Source organism: Abramis brama, assembly GCF_963993115.1.
Source record: "Abramis brama genome assembly, chromosome: 11".
Lineage (NCBI taxonomy): Eukaryota > Metazoa > Chordata > Actinopteri > Cypriniformes > Leuciscidae > Abramis > Abramis brama.
Genome location: NC_139973.1, coordinates 29207797 through 29231935, shown reverse-complemented (window position 1 = coordinate 29231935; position 24139 = coordinate 29207797). Strand labels below are relative to the sequence as shown.

Here is a 24139-nt window from a genome sequence, read left to right as displayed (position 1 = left end):
ACCGGGTTGCCCACCAGGATTGACCTACATTACCCGGACACGGCGCATCCCTCTCATCCACCCTTCTCATACGTCACTGGGCACTGGCCACCCGGGGGTCAATGAGACCCTCTCGCTGCTAAAAGAACGCTTCTGGTGGCCTAACATGGCAGCGGACGTCAGAAGGTACGTGAGAGGTTGCAAGGATTGCGCCATCTCGAAGAGCCCTCGCCATCTTCCATCTGGCAAACTACATCCTCTGCCCGTTCCCAACAGACCCTGGTCACACCTAGGAGTTGATTTCATAACGGACTTACCTGCTTCAGATGACTGTACCTGCATCCTAGTAATCATCGACAGATTCTCCAAGTCATGTCGTCTACTTCCCCTAAAGGGACTTCCCACTGCCATACAGACTGCCGAGCTGATGTTCAACCACATCTTCAGAGTTTATGGAATTCCAGAAGACATTGTGTCTGATAGGGGACCTCAGTTCATCTCCAGGGTATGGAAGGCGTTCTTCTCGCTCCTAGGTGTGACCGTTAGCCTTTCCTCTGGTTACCATCCGCAGTCGAACGGGCAGACAGAACGGAAGATTCAAGAGATCATGGCCACCAGAACTCTTGGAACCAGTTCCTGGGTTGGGCCGAGTACGCACAGAATTCTCTACGGCAACCTACCACTGGACTCACTCCCTTCCAGTGCGTGCTCGGTTACCAACCTCCATTGTTCCCCTGGACTGGGGAACCTTCGGATGTTCCTGCAGTTGACTACTGGTTCCGAGAGAGTGAGAGGGTTTGGGACGCAGCGCACCACCATCTGCAACGGGCATTGCGCAGACGTAGGATGACAGCCGACCTTCGTCGCTCTGACGCCCCTTCGTACCAACCAGGTCAGAAGGTCTGGCTGTCCACTAGGGACATCAGGTTACGTCTGCCTTGCCGAAAGCTGAGTCCCAGGTTCATTGGCCCCTTCACCATCGTGAAGCAGATCAACCCTGTCACGTATCAACTCCAATTGCCACCACAGTACAGGATTCATCCTACCTTCCATGTCTCCTTGTTGAAACCTCACCATCCCTCTGTTTCTGTTCCCTCAGAGTCTGGCGCAGCGGCGGAACCTCCCCTTCCACTCATCCTAGAAGACGGTGCTACCTACCAGGTTCATGAGATCTTGGACTCCCGGCGTCGTGGTGGTCTTCTAGAGTACCTCGTGGATTGGGAGGGCTATGGTCCCGAGGAACGTTCATGGGTACCCAGAAACGATATACTTGATCCCAACCTGCTCGATCAGTTCCATGCCACTCATCCGGAAAGACCCGCACCCCGGGGAAGAGGCCGACCGCCACGACGTTGGGGTCCTCGGCCCTCAGGAGCGGGCCGTGGAGGGGGGGGGTAATGTTACAATCACGCCAGACTCCACCCTCACTCAATCACGGCGCACCTCCTCTCCCGAATACTGATCACACACACCTGCACATCATCAGTTCATCATTCACCTCCAGCACTTAAACCCCGCTCTCACTCTCACTCATTGTCCGGTATCGTTTGCATCTAGACACTATCTCCATGCTTACCTCCAGGACTCCTCAACTACTTACCTGTTCCGTGGTCATCTCTCCCAGTCTCCCAGTCTTCCTCGTGGGTCCTCGTCTCCTGTGTTCTCCTGTGTCCTCTCCGGTTCTGGTAATCTCCTTCCGTTCCCCATCTGCAAGAAAGACAAACTGAGTCATCTTCATCGGGACTACTTCAGATCCACTCACCTTCATCTGCACTGTCGATCTTTCTGCTGGTTGTAAATAAATACTCTCATTACCTTATCCGTGTGTCTGCCCCTTCTGTGTTGTAACACACGCGCGTATGTTTGTAAAACAGACTAAAAAAATACATCCCACATCAAAATTGAATTGCAAGGTGATCCTTTCACAAATTGTCAAGAGTGCTTGTTTTAACAGACACATCATTTTTATACAGATCCAAGATGAAAACGGCATCGTTGTTCGTCAGTATTTTGTTTCCATAGCACATTAACAAAACATTTAATGACACTAATAACACTAAAAACAATAGGCCTACAATTACAAAATATTAATAATAATAATATCACTAAAATGATATAGGCCTAATGACTAACCACGAACAAATATTAAGCCAGTAAATTAAGATATACCGGTATATTTTTGCTATACCGCCATCGTCGTCTTTGAGTGAATGTGGTGTTAATGCAGCGACAGATGCCGAAAGCACAGTCCTTTTCTGCTTTCACTTTAAGGGAATAAGCACGTTTACATGCACATTACATGCATCAAAGGTAAAAAAAATAATAATAATTATTTCCTCATAATATACATTTGCACATCACCATATTTTCAATGATTCTCAAACAACTCGTCAAATGAATCAATCTCTCTAAATCCCTCCTTTCCGCGAACTACTCTGCTCTGATTGGCCAGACAGCTCTATGGCGGAAAATCAATGACAAAATTAACGAAGCGCACAACTGATGCTGGTGCGTGCAGTAAATGACTTTCGCGAGAGGATAACAGATCTATACGCGAGGAAACGGGAATTTGCGAGCTCATTCAAACCCTGCGCGCTCGCATGACATCTCCTATGCACGCAATACAAGCCCTCGCGTGCGCGCATGATCATTCCCCACGCTCTCGTGCTTGATATCCTCTCGCCTGCTGCTTTTGCTCGCTCAAACAATTTTATTTTCGGCAGTCGAGGGGCGAGACTTACTGTTTTAATAACCTCAAATGTCATCTATCTATAAATTACAGAAACGTCTGTCTGTCTGTCTGTGTGTCTGTCTGTCTGTTATTCGCATATCTCTCGAACCGTTAGTCCGATGTATTTCAAACTTGACAGGTGTCTCGCTATGGGCACGAGTAAGTGCAGTGCCAAGTTTAACGTTGTTTGGATTAGAAATGCTAAAGATATCGTTAAATATATTATTAGAATATATTGTATACATTTTTAGAAGGTTGTGGTTTAAAAATAAACATTCTGACATTATGGGTTGTGATTTAAAAATAAACAATAAACAACAATCTCTGGATGTTAACTGAATCTACATTCTGACATTATGGGTTGTGGTTTAAAATAAACAATAAACAAACAATCTCTGGATGTTAACTGAATCTGTAAGTCACGCTGTTTACTTCTTAGTATGTTTATTTAAAGCTACGCTGTTTACTCCTTAATATATTATTTATTCTGGTGCGCTTAACATTATCGCTACTGTACTGTTACAGTAGCCTATGCTAAGTCTCTTTAACGGCCATCATTTGTAGTAAATGCTAATATATTACTGTGTCATGCGCTGAAGTTAGCCTGTAACTATGTGATGTTTAATATGTTAAATAGTTGCCCTGCCAATTCAACAGGATAGCTCTAGGCTATGCAGGCTTAAACGAGGTTAACTATCCTCTTACCGATTGTGACGGCAAATCCCCATCAGCTGTTACTTTAGGCCGGCGGTTAGAGCTTGCACACTGCCTGCGTGACACGCACGTCTAGCCGTACATGTGCATATAGAAATAGAACCAACGCCTATTTTTCACGCGACACGCAAGCGTGTTGGAAGCGTTTCCAGGCAAAATAGAATAGAAAAATATGTTTAGATGTCATTTTGACACGAATACATATTAATAAATGACATTTAGATTTTTGGAGGTTTTGACATAAATGCAGATATAGTTGTAATTTAAAAAATAAAATAATAATAATTATCGATATTCAAATATTGCACCTGTCAATACAGAATGAAATATTCTGTAGCCTATTTTGTCAATACTGCCGACGTAGTCTTTGCTGTATCAGTAGGCTATATATTTATGTTTAACATGAATTATAGGCCTTCCACAACTCTCTCCCCATATGTCGAACAAGGGTGATCCAAATCCCGAGATAGCCCTCATTGTACGTCACCTAGCAGCAGCAGCGCCGCGTCAGACACGTTTCTGGTGTGCAAAGACATAGAAAACGCCATGCTCACGCCACACAGCCTTATTGTTCATGATCACTCTCTTTCGTCTCTGTGGCTGTGCATTGATGTGCATAAATTATTATAATTCAAATTAACTATTAGTTATGAACAGCAGCCAAATTAATTATATTCATACCACATTTCTGCCCATATCCTGGGAATCTGATCTTTTGCAGACCACCTTTGCTGATGCTAATATGACGAAAGATAGTCGTACCAACAGAGAAAGGATATGCAAGGCAATGCGTCATGCACATAATGCTGTGCTCAGCTGGCAAGTGACGCTGCACGGCTGAAAAGGCGCCGTGAAGCTGAGGAAGAGGACGAACGCCATGCTCGGCTGGCAAGTGACGCAGCACGTCAGGAAAGGCTCCGTGAAGCTGAGGCGGACGACGAACGCCGTGCTCGGCTGGCAAGCGACGCTGCTCACCATGCTAACATGAGAGATAAGGAAACACCTGAGATACGAGCGGATCGCCAGATGCATGACTGTCAACGACACAACCTTCTGAGAGAGGAGGAGACCCCTCAGCAGCAAGAGGAACGACGAGCAAGGGATACCACGTGCCATCAGAAGATGCGTCTCGCCAGTCTGGAAAAGGCATGAAAAGACAATCGCAACCTTGGCCGGTGTGACGATACAGACTTCTTCCAAGAGGAACTTCATGGTGATTATAGGCACATGCTGAGCAAGACCTCACTGTTTGAATGTCCTACATGCTCACATTGTGGTGCCTATGTATGGAAAGACGAGAGAAAAGGATTCTGCTGCAACTCCGGTAAGATTAACCTTACATATAACGCCACAAATCCCAAGCCTGGCTCAATCCCACCACAGCCTCCGGATGCTATTAAGGACCTTTTCCTTGATCAAAGTTTTGTGAAGCAAGCAAAACAATACAACAGTGCGCTGGCAATGGCGAGTATTGGTATTAAAGAGGTAGCTATGCCTGGCTTCAACCCAGGTGTGCGTATACAAGGCAAAGTTTATCATTACATTGCCGGCCCCCTTCTTGAACAAGGTCACACACCACTCTTTGCTCAGATCTATTTCCACGATCCTGCTCATGAGCTGGAAAACCGTCGAGCCCATGTCTCAAACAGAGATCTGAATGAAGATTTTTTTACTGAGGACGCAAGAGGCCATTCACATGTGCAATCCATACGTGCAACAGTTTAAGTCAGCCATTGAGTATGTGACCCAAAATGACAATGCCAATGTGCTGAAAATTGTCCTAACAGCTCGCACACAACGTCATGACCTTCATCGTGGCACTGTGAATCTTCCATCACTGAATAGTGGCGTGGCTGCCATTGCTCCAGGAGTAACAACTACACCGCAGTTTGGGAAACTGGCTGTCACAGGAGGAAGGCTTCAGACAATTGACGCCATGCATCCAGCATATGACCCATTGTCATATGTGCTTCTTCTGCCTCAGGGTTCCCAAGGATACCACACTGGGCTGGCAGGTATCACACCAACATCCTTCTACCGCTACCATCTTCAAGTGCGTGACATTGCTCAAAACATCAATTTACTGCTTCGTGGTGGGAGACTGACACAGCAATACGTATGTGACATGATGGCAAAAATTGAGTCACACCGCCTCAACTGGATCCGCCACAACCAGAAGTCTATCAAGGCTGAAAAGTATACAATCATTGTTGATGCCCTGAATAGTCACACTGAGATCATTCCTGGACGCCTAACCATCCTGCCACCCACAATTTACGGATCACCCCGATGGTACGCCAAGGAGTTCCAAGATGCCATGGCCTTGGTACGAATCAAAGGAAAACCTGACTTCTTCCTCACCTTCACTTGCAACCCAAACTGGCCTGAAATCACAGGATCACTTTTTGAGGGTCAACAGACCAATCAGAGACCAGACATCATTGCTCGAGTATTTCATATGAAGGTGGAAGCACTCCTCACAGACCTCTGCAATCGTGACATCTTGGGACACATTGATGCATATGTGATGGTGAAGGAAACACAAAAGAGGCATCTTCCACATATACACATGCTCATGACCATGGTAGTTCGCGACAAACCCAGGACTCCCAGCGATATTGACCATGTGGTGTCTGCAGAGATTCCTGACAAAAACACAAATATGGAACTACATCGCATTGTAACATCACACATGATTCACGGTCCATGTGGACAATGGAACAGTGCCAGCCCCTGCATGGTAGACAAAAAGTGCACCAAAGACTATCCCAAACAATTGAGACAGAACACAAGCTTTTCAGACAACTCCTACCCACTGTACCGAAGATGAACAGAAGGAGCACCTGGTTCTCCCATCATTAAGACCATCAGAGGTGGCGTCAATGTACCTGTCAATAATACATGGGTTGTGCCATACAATCCGTACATCCTGCTCCGATACAATGTGCATATTAACCCTCTGGAGTCTGAGCTGTTTTCTGGGCCCTGGAGGTGTTCTGACATGCTCTGACATTTGTGCTTTTTTCAGTTATTTATAAACATGTTAATGGCAAAGGTGTAAATTCACTCTATATAGCACAAACAGGGCTACCAAAATATCTGATCAACATGCATGTATATGTTTGAATTTTTAAGAGAATAATGTTTATGCGTGGTTATTGGAAAAAATAAAAATGAAAGTTGCAGAAATAAGGCCACAAAACACATACTAAATATGTGGCAATAAGACTTTTGACTAATGGATGTCGTCGCCTATAGTTTTTTCTTCAAAATTATGTGAAAATAGTCCTGCTTTATCGTTCACATAAAACCATACATTGATTTAAATTGATGTAAAACAGGTTTTGCTTGGAAAGCCAATATGCGAGGGGGGCGTGAACGAGGAGTGGTTTACACCTTAGAATACAATGTCCCACCCACTCTGCATAATAATTAGCCATTCATTCAGGTGTGAAACTGACTGAGCCACAATGCAAGGACAAAAGATATATTTAGAAGAAGACTTATATTGACCATTTAAGATTTTGCTTACATCTATCTTGTAAATATGTTTTGCTATTTTATTAAAAAGGTTACAATTACAACAATAATTACAATTTCAACAATATTTCAAGTGTACTCTTTCTTTGTAAAAAAAAAAAAGATTATAGGCCTACATTTTATCTATGTATTCATTAGTTTGAATATAGCCAACATTGGAACAGCTAACATCTTAGTTGATGACTTTATTTTTGACAAAAATAGTATTTTATATATAGAAATTGCTAAACAAAAGCTTATTTGACGAGGCAGTATATTCTACAGTAAAAACTGTACCCAAATCTACTAAACAAAATGTTGTCTTTCATATTTCGCCTGACTGTAACGTTGTTTTCATGAAATATTAGGGCATATTGTTAATTTGCAGTTTAATACGTTGCTTATACAAATAGCCTACATTTTATTTCAACATATTTCAGTCGATTTTTACTCATCTCAGTGTAGCAATACAGTTTGCTAAAACATCATCATTCATTCACACACGCGATTTAAATTTAAACTGTCTTTGCCAGCTGTGGTAAACAGCGCGCATCTCTGCCGTTCATTCATAAACAGAAACCCACGTGAAGAAATTCACGTGAGAAGGAAAAAACTTACTAGTATTCCTCAGCTCACTCCTCCATATACCTGCACTTCTGAGGGACATTTTCTATTATTATTATTCCTCACAGCGCTGCAAGACGGTGTAAACAAGTAATGATCTGAATAAACTTGTGAGTTTTCTCGAGCTGTATGGGGGCGTTCACAGGATTGCGCTTGGATTGCCTCAGCTATTTGCGTTTGAATAGCGCACGCTCTCCGTGGGTGGAGTCACATTACATTTGAATTAGCTCTAATGAGATCGACTGGAATCGCTCTCTTTTAATACAGATTTCACAAGATGGGAATATTTGTTTTTTATATAAATTACTTCATTTAAAAGAAGAGAATTCAAGCTTCATGCCTGTGTGTCTGTATGCCTGTTTGACTGAGTATTCGCTGAGCTACAGTTCATTTTCGGGCGCGTTTCAGAATGGACTACACTGGCAGAGAGAAGGCAGAACTCTCTTCGTGTTTATTTTTCTTTATTTGGCAAAAAGCACAACACTTTGTTTTTATTGTGAGTATACACAAAAATAATACACATTTAACAGAATCGATTGATGTATGAAACTCCTATGGAAAATCAAAGTCAACAGAGTATTTATGAGTTTCTTTTACACTGATAAAAAAAAAGCGAGCTGGTATCGCCGGCGATACCGTCGACCTCAGGGGGTTAAAGTTGAAATTGTGTGTGCTGTCTCCAGTGTCAAATATCTGTATAAATATTTGGAGAAGGGACCTGATCAGTACATGGTGAGACTGGATGTGCCTGATGATGAGACCCGTAAGATACTACGACGTGATGAGGTGACACGTTATGAGTTACATCACTGCATCTGAGGGATACTGGCGCATATACGACTTCCCCATTCAGCAGAAACAGCCACCAGTAAAGATGCTTGCAATTCATATAGAGGATGAACAGGTCATCATGTTCAATGATGAAGGCGCTGCCCAGAACCTGTTGGACTCAGGGCCACCTGCCACCACACTGACCGCCTTTTTTGAAGCAATGTCTCTTCATCCACACATGCGACACATTGTGTACCCAGATGTGTTTCAACTCTTCACATACACACGGAAGAAATTTCAATTGCGGAAAAAAAGACTGAGTTCTCACGATGACCGCATGGCTGACACCGTTGGACGAATTCCATTGATTGCCTTCAACCCTCACACTGCTGAACTATTCTATCTCTGCATCCTTTTGTAACGCGTGCCAGGGCCAACATGCTTCAAAGACCTCGAGTTGGAGATGTGGTCATGGACACATGGATCTGGCAGCTTGCATTGCGCAAGGCATTGTAGACAATGACCAAGAAGTAGATTTTGTTATGGAGGAGGCTGCAAATGTGACGTTTGGCTCAGCACTGCGTGAGGTATTCGCCAACATGCTAATGTTTGTTCTTAGAGGGGAACACTTGCAGTTCTGGGAAAGGCACAAGCATGTGCTGTGTGAAGATTTCATGCACAGGGCCAATGTGAATGAGCCAGATGAATTTATTGTGACTCAAGTGCTACTTGACCTTAAGGAGCATGTTGAAAGACATGGTTTTACTTTAAATGGGAACTTTGGCCTCCCTGAGCCTGATCCACTTCACGTCCGGAGTCAAATTCCCTGCATCATCCAGGATGAGACTGAGAACAACATAGAGGAACTTCAAACTATCATTACTAACACAGAAAACAGCCTCAATGCCGAACAGCAAAAAGTTGTCAAAACAGTGATGGAAAGTGTGGAACAGGGACTTGGAAAAATGATATCCCTTGATGCAAGTGGTGGAACTGGGAAAACATTCATATTGTGCCACATCCTTAACAAAGTGCATGCACAGGGCAAAGTAGCTCTTGCAACAGCTGCAAGTGGCATTGCAGCTACCCTACTGCCGAAAGGCACAACCTTTCACAGTAGGACAAAATGTCCTCTCATTCTCACCAACGAGTCCACTTGCAGTATGAGTGAACATGACAGCACTGCAACACTCCTTAGAATGACGCATCTCATGGTTGTGGATGAAGTGTCAATGATGGATCGCCGTGCATTAGAAGCAGCAGATCGTACATTCCAGTGGCTCAGAGGTTCAGACAAGCCATTTGGTGGCATCACAATGGTTTTCAGCGGTGACTGGAGGCAAATCCTTACTGTTGTCCCACATGGTTGCCAAACCCAGATCATAGGGAGGTGTTTCAAGAGCTCACACCTATGGAAAAATGTCGAGATTCTTCGTCTAACAGAAAACATGAGGATCATTCAAGCTGCTGGAGATCAACAAACAGAAGCAGATTTTGCCAAATTCCTTTTGAACCTTGGTGAGGGGAAAATTCCTGTGGTTCCAGAAGAGGGTGAATTTGCAATTGAGCTCAATGAAACTGAGGGTCACCATATGTACCCAACTGAGTTTCTAAATACCCTCTGCCCATCTGGTATGCCTCCCCATCGCATCACTTTAAAGGTGGGAATGGTGATCGTTACTTCGAAATTTCGACTAACAAAATGGACACTGCAATGGATCGAGATACATCATTGAACAAATCCTGCCTCATCTTTTGGTTGTGACTTCTGTGGTCGGTGTCAATGCTGGACACACATTACTCATTCCACGCATCATCCTCATCCCATCTGACAACATATTTCCATTCACCCTGCGACGTAAGCAGTTTCTGGTGAGACCCTGCTTTACCATGACAGTGAATAAGTCACAAGGCCAGTCTTTGCAACGTGTTGGTGTCTTCTGCACAAGAGACTTCTTCAGTCATGGTCAATTCTACGTTGCAGCCAGCAGAGTTGGCAGATCAAGCAGACTTCGTATTCTTGCTCAAGATGATGAAAAAAACAAAAAGCGCCACTTTCTGAGCAATGTTGTCTATAAAGAGGTGCTGACACAATAATAACATGTAATCTTCAAGAACAGCCAGTCTGCACTAACAAAACACAAATATCCACTCTAAATATATACTCCAATGCATCATTATGTCAGTATCAGTATTTGCTCTCTACCATGAACAAATAAAAATGTCACTGAACTTTTGTTGTCTAATTGTAACAATGAGCACTTAAACACACCAAACCAACAATTACTAAAAACACAGACAAAAACTGATGTTGCACGGGCACTTTGCACTAGTTGGTTACAATGTCATTGGACACCTGTCCTTGACTTCAGACATGAGACATCACTTAATTTGTTTTATTTATTTATATTAATGTTTAATGTGATTTAATGCATTGCTAATATAGAATAGATTCTTACCAGATACTTTATTTACAGGAAGTCTTACTAGTGATTGCATTGTGTTGTTAAGAGATATTTACAGACTGTAATGATGCATTTCCATGGTTATTATTTTTACGTAATATAAATGGTTCATTATATTTTCTATTAAATGTAAAAGGGGTTCTGGCTTCTCAAGTTAAGATACAGTACACAGCATTAATTATAGCTTACAAATGCCTTTTCAGAATTTGCTACAGAATACAGAGGAACAAAATTAAACCCAGCAAATTATTAATTCAATTCAATTCAATTCAAATTTATTTGTATAGCGCTTTTCACAATACATATTGTTTCAAAGCAGCTTTACAGAAAGTGCATTTCAGAAATGTACATAGAAAATTACAGTTAGTTAATCATGTATTAATTTAGGGCATAACATATCGCCAGCATTGAGTCGTCTCTTCACGGGTGTTGGGGCATCTGAAGTTTCCATGAGAGGCTGGATACAAACTGGAGCTGACGAACTGTATTCTAGACTAGCGAGATAACAACAGAAAAGCAGATGGGAAATAATTAGCATAGCTGCTGTTCATAATATTAATGCATTCGATCTGATTCAACTGTAGTATAAAAAGTAAGTATTATGTGAATGCTTGGCTAAAGACACCAGTGTAGAGATGATAGAATTGGTGTTATATGATCATATTTTCTTGACCTAGTAAGAACTCTAGCAGCTGCATTTTGGACTAACTGTAGCTTGTTTATTGAGGATGCAGGACAACCAGCTAATAAAGCATTACAGTAATCTAGTCTCGAGGTCATGAATGCATGAACTAACTTTTCTGCATCAGAAACAGATAGCATGTTACGTAGCTTAGCAATGTTTCTAAGGTGGAAAAAGGCTGTTCTTATAACATATGAAATATGATTTTCGAAAGACAAGTTGCGGTCTAGTATAACACCCAGGTCTTTTACTGTAGTGGATAAAGTAACAGGACATCCTTCTAAATTAAACCCAGCTTAAACCCAGCAAAGTTGATATTACAACATTATATAGTGATCTTAATCATCTAACTTTTTGTAAGCGAATAACCTAATAAGAGAAAGTATGAGGCAAGTACAGTACGCAGCATGAATGATTACACCCCATCTGAACATAAAATATCTAAATAAATAAATAAATAAAAATGCCTTCATGCTGCCAGAACCCCTTTTACATTTAATAGAAAATAAAATGAACCACTCAAAATTGACATAATAGTAATACACAGGATGATAACAAAAAGCTTACACAAAAACTCTTGCTTATTGATATAAACAAGTAATTTATCTTTCATCCAAAGCCCTTGTTATATTTACAACTATTTAATGGACACTTTTTACATTTCTGTCGTTCTCAGATCCAATATAATTTTGGTTGGGTAAACGTTAATAGTGGTGAAAGGGAGTATAGTGGTAATGTAGTGGTGAACTACAGCAAATATGACTTTGCATTCCCATTTTTCTCCAATTTCTTTTAGATATTTTAATGGCAATAATACAAATCATAGAGTTATAAATATAAAATGTAAACATTTATAAGAATTTTGGTAGTATTACAATGCTAATAATCATGGAAATGCGTCATTACAGTCAGTAAACATCTCTAAACAACACAATGCAATCACTAGTACGACTTTCTGTTAATAAAGTATCTGGTAAGAATCTATTCTATATTACCAATGCATTAAATCACATTACACATTAATATAAATAAATAAAACAAATATGTCTGAAGTCAAGTGAATTACGGGTCATTGGACAGGCGTCCAATCACAACTGACTTCCGGAAAAGGGGAAGTAACCAATGACATTTGAGGTTATTAAAACAGTAAGTCCCGCCCCTCGACTGCCAAAAATAAAAGTGTTCGAGCGAGCAAAAGCAGCAGGCGAGAGGGGATCAAGCGCAAGAGCGTGGGGAATGATCATGTGCGCGCGCGAGGGCTTGTGTTGCGTGCAGAGGAGATGTCATGCGCACGCGCAGGGTTTGAATGAGCTCGCAAGTTCCCGTTTCCTCGTGTGTAGATCTGTTATCCTCTCGCGAAAGTCATTTACTGCGTGCGCCAGCCTCATTTGTGCGCTCCGTTAATTTTCATTTGTCCGTTAATTATTGATTTGTCGCCATACAGCTCAGTCTGTTGTGATTGGTTTATCGCGTACAGCGCGGAGCGCGTGCTTCGAAAACAAAAACGCCCATTGTCATAACAACGTCAGATGTCCTGAGGCTTCCTACACCGTAAACATCTCCGCTGAACAGCTGAACAAGCGAGCACGGCGGCTAACGCAATGTCTTGTTCCCGCCTCTCAGGGAACCGAGGTTACGATAGTAACCGGAGACGTTCCCTTTCGAGGCGGTAACTTCAACATTACGTCGTGTGTGACGTATATGGGAACTGTATAAAATCCCGCCATGAGAGCAGTGAGGTAACCCAAACAGAGTCAAGCTACACCACTCGAGACAGACAGTTCCTACAGCCAATAGCCGCACAGCTAGGAATACTTGCATCTGATAGGCGGAAATAGGCCAATAGCGCGCCTGCTTACACCTTGTCAAAATTTGCATATCCCAACGCAATGAAATAGGAAGGCTGCACTGAAGTTCAGGGCAGACACAACACAATAGCATGAGTAAACAAAGTGTCAACGGCATAGCGGTGACAACTGTATAAGAATAACACAGAGTTAGCAACAGTGAAACTACTGCCATAGAAACATATGCTCATAAGTCATAATCACAGAGTTAGCAATAAGGTAACTACTGCAAACTTAACACATGAGAAAACCTCAACTCACCGAAAACACTTGAGACGCTACAGAGGGTACATCCAACTTATAAAACCTGGCAAATGTGTTCTGAGAAGACCAGCCAGCAGCAAGACATAAGTCCTGTATAGACATACCTCTAGACCAGGCCCACAAAGAGCCGATCGCCCTCGTCGAATGAGCTTTGATGTTAAGGGGACAATCTTTCTCCTAGCAACTATAAGCCAAAGTAATAGCGTCCACAACCCAGTGAGCAAGCCTCTGCTTTGAAACCCCACGTCCCTTGTTACATCCACCAAAGCACACGAACAGCTGGTCCGACTGACGAAAGGCGGCCGAGCGATTCATATACATCTGCAAAGCCCTGACAGGACAAACAGCGCTCTGAGCGTCAGTGTCATGCGAGGCTGACGGTTCAGCAGATAAGGAAACAACCTGTGCTCTGAATAGTGTATTGAGGGACTTCGGGACGTAGCCTAGTCTCGCCGAAGAGTGACACTGCAGTCGCCCGGTCCGAAACAGATGCACCGAGAACGCCTGCAGGTCACCAACGCGCTTCGCTGAAGCGAGAGCGAGGAGTAAAGCCGTCTTCAGGGAAAGCTCCATCGCGATCGAGGCTAGCGGCTCGAACGGTGGTAGAGACAGGGTCCTCAAAACCAGGGCTAAATCCCACGGCGGCACAGAAGGCGGCCGTGAAGGACATAATCTCCTAGCTCCCCTGAGAAAACTGATCACCAGTGTGTGCTTACCGATCGACTGCCCGTCAACCGGGGAATGAAAGGCAGCAATAGCGGCCACATAAACCTTCAGCGTGGACGGCAAACTCCCCTTATCCATTCTGTGCTGAAGGAAGCGCAGAACATCTGACACGGAACAGCTACCCGGGTCGACACCGACGTCCTGGCACCATTTCGAGAAAACTCCCCATTTCAAAGCGTAGAGACGCCTGGTAGAAGGCGCGCGCGCGCCTCGGAGAGAGTGCTCAGCACTCATGAATGCAGGGTGTCCCGCTCGTTAAAAGTCCCCGCAGCGGCCACACGTGAAGGTTCCACAGCTCGGGGCTGGGATGCCATATCGTGCCGTTCGCTTGAGATAGCAAGTCCCTCCTGAGGGGGATTTCCCATGGAGGGACCACCAATAACTCCATCATGTCCGCAAACCAGGGCTGATTCAGCCAGTTCGGGGCCACGAGGATCACAGACGCTTTCTCCTCCCTGATTTTGCATAATACCGTAGGCAGAATCTTCACCGGAGGGAACGCGTAAAGCCTGGTTTCCGGCCAGCGCGATGTCAGGGCATCCCCCGCCAGAGGGGAGTGAGACAGCGAGAAGAACATCTGACAGTGCGTGTTCTCACTCGTGGCGAACAGATCGACTTCTGCCCTCCCGAACCGATCCCAAATCATTTGAACCGATCCAGGGTGAAGTCTCCACTCTCCTTGAGGAATCCCATTCCTCGAAAGCATGTCCGCTCCACGGTTCAGGAGACCGGGGATGTGCGGCACTCTTATGGAGAGAAAGTGTCGGTCTGCCCACAGCAGGAGACTCGCTGCCTGTTTGAACAGGGCTCTGGAGTGCACGCCGCCCTGGCGATTTATGTACGAAACCACAGTCATGTTGTCGGTTCGAATCAGTACATATTTCTGCTCCAACTGCGACCGAAAAGCTTCGAGGGCCAAAGATACCGCCTTCAAGTCCAGACGATTTATGTGCCACTTTTTCTGCGACTCTGACCACAGACCTGAGGCAGGCATGCCCAAGCACACTGCTCCCCAGCCTGAGGTTGATGCATCCGTCGAGACCACGGTGCGTTGTGTCACGATACCCAGAGGGACTCCTGAGTTGAACATCTCTGGGTTTCTCCACGGTCTCAGAGTGCGGACGCAACTGTGAGTAACCGTAATGCGCTTGTGGCCGGAAGATCACGCCCTCGGAGGGATTCGAGTTTTCAGCCAAAACAGCAGCGGCCGCATATGCAGCAGACCCAGATGGCACACTGAAGAAGCTGCTGCCATCAGTCCCAGTAGCCTCTGAAATTCCCACAGACCTGCCCGGTCTGAAACGGCGCAGGGACGAAGAAATTGACTCCATGCGCTCTCGGGAGAGACGGGCTTGCATCGTCACTGAGTTCAAACATTCACCCAGATATGTTATGGACTGACTCGGTGTGAGCACGCTTTTCTGCATGTTTACACACAGTCCCAGCGTAACCAGGTGGCGAAGCAGCGTTTCCACATGACCGATTAGCACATCTTTTGAGTGGGCTAGAATCAGCCAGTCGTCCAGATAATTCAGGATACGCATTCCGCTCGATCTGAGGGGAGAAAGCACCTCGTCTACACACTTCGAAAAGGTGCGGGGAGCCAGAGCCAATCCGAACGGGAGCACTGAGTACTGATAAGCCGTGGCTTCGAAAGCAAACCTCAGGAAGCGCCTGTGGCGCGTCGCTATTTGGATATGAAAGTACGCGTCCTTTAAATCCACTGAAGCGAACCAATCCCTGGGACGAACCTGTGCCAGGATCTGCTTCAGCGTTGTCATTCTGAACTTGTGAAGTGCTCTGTTGATGGGTCTCAGGTCCAGGATCGGACGGAGTCCCCCATCCTTCTTTGACACTACAAAGTAACGGCTGTAGAATCCGCTCTCCTGCTCGTTCGGAGGGACAAGCTCTATCGCTCCTTTCTCGAGCAAACTGTGAACTTCCTGTCTCAGAACGGGAGCGTTTTGGGGCAAAGTTAATGACAGGACCACGCCGTGGAAGCGGGGCGGTCTGCGTCTGAACTGAAGAGAATAACCGTGCTGAATTATGCTCAGTACCCACGGCGAAATCCCCGGGATAGCCTTCCACGCATCCAGAAAGTGACACAGCGGGCGCGTTAGCTCTGTTGCCGTCGCTGTTTCTAACGGCGCCGTGTTTAGGCTGGAGCCTCCGGCGCGCTCTCTCTTCCTCTTGCCCGCTCTGTCAGGAAGACGGCTTGGATGCCGAGGAAGACACGCTGATCTTCTCGCGTCGCGAGCTCCTTCTCTGTCCCTGCCTCTTCTTCCCCGGTCCCGGCCACTGCCTGTTCCGGCCAACACAAGCGTCCGGCTCGGTGCGGGGCGCCGCAGAGGGCTGTCTAGCAGGCTGGCGAGAAGCCGAAGTAGAACGGGATCGAGACTGTGACAGCGGCCAACACAAGCGTCCGGCTCGGTGCGGGGCTCATCGCCTTGGCACGCTTCTGCGTCTCCGAATAACGCTCCGTGACAGACTCCACGGCGTCACCGAAGAGGCCGGAGGGAGTAATCGGAGCATTCAGAAGCGTCTTCCGGTCCGCGTCCTTCAGGTCAGCTAATGTGAGCCATAGGTGCCTGTTGAGGACGACCAGGAACCCCATCGAGCGGCCAATGGCCTGCGCGGAGCGCTTGGTGGCCATCAGCGCAAGGTCCGTTGCCGAGCGGAGATCCTGGATGACGTCAGCGTCCACAGAGGCGACACCATCCAGGGACTGGAGCAGCTTTGCCTGGAATACCTGGAGTATAGCCATGGCATGGAGAGCTGAGGCTGCCTCCCCTGCCGCTCCGTAGGCCTTATCCGCCTGGTGGGCCGTAAATCTGCATGGCTTGGACGGCAAGCTGCAAGCTGCTCGCGTCTGTGAAGCTGACGCCGTCAAACTCCTTGTCCTTGGGCGTGGAAGGGCCCACCAGCGGCTCGCTGGCGGCAGTGGGCCCAATCCCCGCTGTTGCTCGAGCCATTCCCTCCTGGCTCGGAGGGCGCGCACTGGCAGATCAGCACAGTGGGCGCACGTGGGATCCTCCATCAATGCCGCCTCGGCATGGGCGAGGCCCAAGCAGGCGACACAAAACCGATGGGTGTCGGGCGGTACAATAGGGCCCGAACAGATCCGACAAGTAGAAGCCATCGGATGCTGAGAAGAAAGGTGAGGATCTTCTAATTGCACCTTCTACGATGACTAGAATTCTGTAATGAGTTGTAGCACGATGATTTAAGCGTGAAGAAAGATATTCTGACGTAATTGTCGCGCCCATGCAATTTATACTGCCCGCGGACCTGCCAGTATTTGCATATTCGCGTCAATTGGCCAGCTGTATAGCCGTTAGCCTATAAGATTTCAGCAAAAGTGGAGAAGGGGAGGAGTTCCCATATACGTCACACAACGTAATGTCGAAGTTACCGCCTCGAAAGGGAACTAAAGACAGTAACAAACAATGACATTGATTTTACCATATCAATGCAAGCGCGAGTCCAATGATGAAACACTGGAAGAACTAGTTATTCAACCCAAACCTCCATCACAAGGACGACTCGAGCAGGACGTTTGTCAGTGATACACTACTCAGTTTGAGGTACATTATGAGATGTTGCAACTGTAATTCCTCACCATCAGCATTAAGTGCATGTCCATCAACAAACCTATTATTTTACTTGTACTAATTTATTTACAGAGTATTTTTCTAATTTATTGCGGTGAACATGTGGGAAGTGTATCAATAACAGTGCATGTATGCAATACTTTAGCCAAGCTCTAGCGTGAATGACTGATGTGAATGACTGATGTAACATAAATGTTGGTAAAACAAATCTTGCTCCATGCTTAATATTTACTCAAAGTAGTGAGAACGACAGACGATCTGCATTAATAGACACAGTTATAGGTAATAGTGGCCCACAACTGATTAGCAGAAGTATTTCATTAAGACAGTAATAATGTGAGTAACCAGTTAGCAGGAGACCTACACAATATAAAACTCAAAACTAAGTATTTTGAACACCATCTTTCAAGAGCAAGCAGTTTTCGAATCCTGCATTGAACTCCGAGATTTGAGAAGCCGTCGTCAGTGAAATAAAGGGAACACAGCAATTATACTGCTGTGGTATCGTGTTAAAGATTAATTTTAACCACTGATTTTTCACATGGTCATCCTTGGGCAGTGAAAAAAAAAAAAAAACTGGCTTTACCATCTCATTATAGAGCACAGTGCCGTCTTCTCGACATGATGCTCTCAAGTATCTACAGGAATCAGCTGCAGGTTTGAGGTTCAAGTTTGCCCTGGTGTCTGCGCACGCAATAAGTGGGCGGGCAATATTCTAATGTTTTAACTTTACGTCACAACGAAACGGCTTATGACTCGTTTGAAAAACAATTCATTTCATTGACTCAGAGTCGACTATAGACAATAACTTTATATACGGTGCACTTTCAGATTTAAAACTTTGCAGGATGTTTTCATTCACTTTAGAGCTATGTTACACACTACATGAAAGGTCATTTTCAAAAATTCATAATAGGGGTCCTTTAATAATCAAATAAGTAAGCCCCGCCCCCTCACGATATTATCGTGTATCACCGATCTCACAGGCTGACAATAGGATGATATGAAAATGAAGCATATCGCCCAACACTAGTTGTGAGTAGCTGTCGTGCACACATACAGTGGGGAGAACAAGTATTTGATACACTGCTGATTTTGCAGGTTTTCCCACTTACAAAGCATGTAGAAGTCTGTAATTTGTATCATAGGTACTCTTCAACTGTGAGTGATGGAATCTAAAACAAAAATCCAGAAAATCACATTGTATGATTTTTAAGTAATTAATTTGCATTTTATTGCATGACATAAGTATTTGATACATCAGAAAAGCAGAACTTAATATTTGGTACAGAAACCTTTGTTTGCAATTACAGAGATCATACGTTTCCTGTAGTTCTTGACCAGGTTTGCACACACTGCAGCAGGGATTTTGGCCCACTCCTCCATACAGACCTTCTCCAGATCCTTCAGGTTTCGGGGTTGTCGCTGGGCAATACGGACTTTCAGCTCCCTCCAAAGATTTTCTATTGGGTTCAGGTCTGGAGACTGGCTAGGCCACTCCAGGACCTTGAGATGCTTCTTACGGAGCCACTCCTTAGTTGCCCTGGCTGTGTGTTTCGGGTCGTTGTCATGCTGGAAGACCCAGCCACGACCCATCTTCAATGCTCTTACTGAGGGAAGGAGGTTGTTGGCCAAGATCTCGCGATACATGGCCCCATCCATCCTCCCCTCAATACGGTGAACTCGTCCCCTTTGCAGAAAAGCATCCCCAAAGAATGATGTTTCCACCTCCATGCTTCACGGTTGGGATGGTGTTCTTGGGGTTGTACTCATCCTTCTTCTTCCTCCAAACACAGCGAGTGGGGTTTAGACCAAAAAGCTCTATTTTTGTCTCATCAGACCACATGACCTTCTCCCATTCCTCCTCTGGATCATCCAGATGGTCATTGGCAAACTTGACGGGCCTGGACATGTGCTGGCTTGAGCAGGGGGACCTTACGTGCGCTGCAGGATTTTAATCCATGACGGCGTAGTGTGTTACTAATGGTTTTCTTTGAGACTGTGGTCCCAGCTCCCTTCAGGTCATTGACCAGGTCCTGCTGTGTAGTTCTGGGCTGATCCCTCACCTTCCTCATGATCATTGATGTCCCACGAGGTGAGATCTTGCATGGTGCCCCAGACCGAGGGAGATTGACCGTCATCTTGAACTTCTTCCATTTTCTAATAATTGCGCCAACAGTTGTTGCCTTCTCACCAAGCTACTTGCCTATTGTCCTGTAGCCCATCCCAGCCTTGTGCAGGTCTACAATTTTATCCCTGATGTCCTTACTCAGCTCTCTGGTCTTGGCCATTGTGGAGAGGTTGGAGTCTGTTTGATTGAGTGTGTGGACAGGTTTCTTTTATACAGGTAACGAGTTCAAACAAGTGCAGTTAATACAGGTAATGAGTGGAGAACAGGAGGGCTTCTTAAAGAAAAACTAACAGGTCTGTGAGAGCCGGAATTCTTACTGGTTGGTAGGTGATCAAATACTTATGTTATGCAATAAAATGCAAATTAATTACTTAAAAATCATACAATGTGATTTTCTGGATTTTTGTTTTAGATTCCGTCTCTCACAGTTGAAGTGTACCTATGATAGAAATTACAGACCTCTACATGCTTTGTAAGTAGGAAAACCTGCAAAATCGGGGGTTTAAATCCCAGTTGTGGGCTAACACTGCGTTACAACATGCCCCTATTAGAACTATGCAATTATATTCTATACTTTTATAAATTATATTGAGAAACCAAGAGAAAAAGATGAATAAAGACTAAGGGCCCTATTTTATCGATCTAAGCGCATGGTCTAAAGTGCAGGGCGCAAGTTCATTCAGGGCGTGTCCGAATCCACTTTTGCTAGTTTAAAGACAATCAGACCAATCAGAGTCTCCTCTCCCATTCCCTTTTAATGCCAGTTGCGCTCGCGCCATGTCAGATTCGCTATTTACATGACGGAATTTGATGGTGGAAAGACCGAAGCCGTCTCCAGAGCATAAATGGAACTGCTCGTGTGCGAGGTAAAAGTGCACTAGCAGACCATCTACGGGACAAGCCGGATTCCACCATATCTTTATGTACACAATAATAATATTTTACATTGTAATCATTTTATTTTAAATATTTGGCATGTTTGTGTGCTGCTGTGCGTCCCTGTGTGTTTAATAAGCAGAGTGTATGTGCGTTGTGGACCTGCCTATAGGCACATATTACTAACGCGCTCTTTAAATAACAAAAAAAATATATATATTGCGACAATGACTTTAGACCAGGTTTCAGTTGGTCAGTGGCGCAGTCTATTTCTGTTGCCTCAAAATAGCAACGTGCCAACAATGCGCCAGAACACACCTCGTTTTCAGACCTGCACAAATGGGCGCAAATGCATTTGCTATTTAAACAACGTGGCACAGGACATGAAAATGATAACTGCGTCGGACTGAAACTAGCAAAAAACACTTGCATCGGGCTTGTAAGATAGGGCCCTAAGAGTCAATGTTCTGAAATTATTAATTATTATTACGTTTTTAACTATGCTGCATAGTTGTGTTTTGTGGTGTTTGTTATCAAACTCAAAAAATATATATATATATTTTTTTTTAATTAAAAAAATGCCATTATTTTATATGAAAAAGATAGTACTTGTATTTTATTGACAAAATATTTTAGTTTGTCTTGTATATTTTTTTGATTAGATCAGATAAAATTTCAAGTTGTTATATGGTCGTGTTACAATGTGCCCCTCACGTTACAACATGCCCCCATTCTTTCGGCATAAATCAAAAAAAAAAAAAAAAGTTACACTGTATTAATGAAACAAAACCACATAATTGTACTAGACGTGAAATTAATGTGGGAAAAAATAAATACTCTGAACCCTAAGTGAATTTACACAAACTGAGAAAGTCAAAAAGTGTTAGGTTGTGCCCTGCTCACCCCTACTCGAAATGAAAAGTTTGCAAAAATGCCCATCCCTAATAATTAATAATTAACAATATTCACAAAGCCATAATTATATTGGTCTGTTGATACACAAAATCATGCCTAAAGTATTAACCATAGGGATAACATTTAAGTTCCACTGCAGTCCAAACATGCACTTTGATAGCACCTGCTGGTGAAATCACCAAACTGCAAATGCACAGACTTAGTTTAGCCTAGATCTTGTGCAATAGATATCTTGGATTTGGTTGCCTGGTTGGACTGTCTCACTGGATTGAACTCTCACCTGTTGTATGACTCTTGTCTGCCCTTTATTAAACTCTGCACATGGATCCTAACAAGTCTTCCATTTTTCAATTTTATATCATGTACACTACCCACTTTGCCAAACCACTTTTGCTTACACTTTTTCATGTGCTTGCTCAAATTCAAAATCTCCATTGCAATGACCTCGCATTCATGACATTTTGCATTGCACTTCACAGACCTACTGCTCTCAAAATATGGCTCTCAAATTAAATTTTCTTATTTAGTTTACTTACTTAGTTTTGAATTAGGTATACTAAAGGTCCAAAGTAATACTTTTTTGTGAGTTTGCAGACTCAGACAAAGATTTTTGATTGATTATCTAAAGTGTGAACCTATGTACATGTGGAAGTAGTAACTATAGCATAGGTGTCAACACACATAAAGGACACATTTTTGTTTTCTTTTTCAGAGACACCTTCCGGGTCAGAAGAAAGTAGAAAGAGTAAGTGAGAAGAATGGATTGGAAGGGACACCTCCTCAAAGCATATCTTAAGTTATGTCATGCAGTTTTTATTGTCATTTCTCTCCTGCATTACGAGGATGAAAAAAAAAAGCACGAATATGCAGAGCCCCGCCTCCAGGCTAGTTTAGTCGATGTATCAGAATGGTAATGCGTTTTATGTATCACTCTCTACAACGTCGGACACATAACGGTAATTAATTTAACTAGCCTTTTGCTTGACTACGCTAGCAAACAGGTAATAATGTTGCTGCATCTCAAAGTCGGACAGCTGCCTTCCGAAAATCAGCATCCTTACAAGTGCTTTGAACAACTTCGAAACATCATTGGAGAAAGGCATATAGTACATCATAACATCGTAATATACTTGTGTAACGTAAATACATCTGACTCTGGGTCAATGCGAATTAGCTCAAGAATATAGGGAATTTTGGAAATATTACTAATCATAACTCATGGTCATAATTAATAAATCGCATATATATATTTACTTTATCAATTTTCGAGATTACCTTGTTCTGTAACTGGTTTGGTCATCAGTCATTCGTCCAGCGAATAAATGTAAGATTATCACAGTTAAGAAGGGGTATCCCGTTTACAAACTCCAAGAAAGTTTATCTTCTGGCCACGAACATAAAACTTTCTGAGTTTATGAATTAAAACTACTCAAAGTAGTCTATACTATCGAGCGTGTAGCTTAGATCTTTTTTTTTTTCATTGACTCTATAAGGTGGGGTTTCAAACACAGAGACAGTTAAAGTATAAATGGATTTTAATAGATGTAAACTAGAGAGATTATATGAGCTACAAATATAAACGTACGTAAAAATGCAAACAATAAAACGAACAAACATTTAAACATACAATAACATAAGAGATAACATGATCAGAGTGAATAAAATGAAAGAGAGAAAATAAGGAGAGAGAGAGAAAGAAAAGCTGGTAATTATTACAGACAGAAACCTAATTTTCAAGAGGCACCTGGAATCAGCTTTTAGAGAGATATACTTGCAAGTTTGTTTTCTGTTCGAGTGATGCTGAGAGGCAGGAAGCGCGGACGGTGTCCTTTTTTGTGCTGCGTCTTCCGGTGTCGCGGGAAGCTTAGAAGGCTCACTGAATGTAACGTTACCAGAAAATAAGATTCATCTCCCGGGAAGGGAGAGGCAAATATATATAACTTAGTTGCAAAGAACGGCAGCTTCTACATGACGCGAGGGTATGCGTCCCAGAGGAGAAGCCAAGGCAAGGCCTGGTCCAGCTGGTTCCGTTGGGAGGAGAAGCGCTGCGCGTGGAGAAGAGGAGGAAGGGTGAGAGAGCGGGGTGAGAAAGAGAAGAAACTGAAAGTTTGGACTTTTATCAGTGTCCCGTGAGCAGTGTCCCACGTCCCCTTTTCCGTGGGGGACGAATCATCTTAGAGTATTTCGAAAGGAAAAGGTTCCTTTGTCCGGTGGACGACGCCCACTGGAATGAGTCATGAGGGAATTTATCTTGAGAGGATTTGCTCCAGACATATGAAATGTA

General features: G+C 44.0%; 1 protein-coding gene across 2 annotated transcripts in view; it reads left to right on the top strand.

Annotated features, from left to right (window-relative positions):
• cidec (cell death inducing DFFA like effector c) overlaps window positions 1-24139 on the top strand; it is a 78525-nt gene that overhangs the window by 21239 nt on the left and 33147 nt on the right. Inside the window, exon 5 of one of the 2 annotated variants that reach the window (XM_084129710.1) lies at window positions 22568-22600. The exons of the other annotated variant lie outside the window; for it this stretch is intronic. Within the exon in view, the coding sequence (XP_083985836.1) occupies window positions 22568-22600 (33 nt within the window). The remainder of the gene's footprint in view (window positions 1-22567; window positions 22601-24139) is intronic. 2 annotated transcript variants of the gene reach the window in all.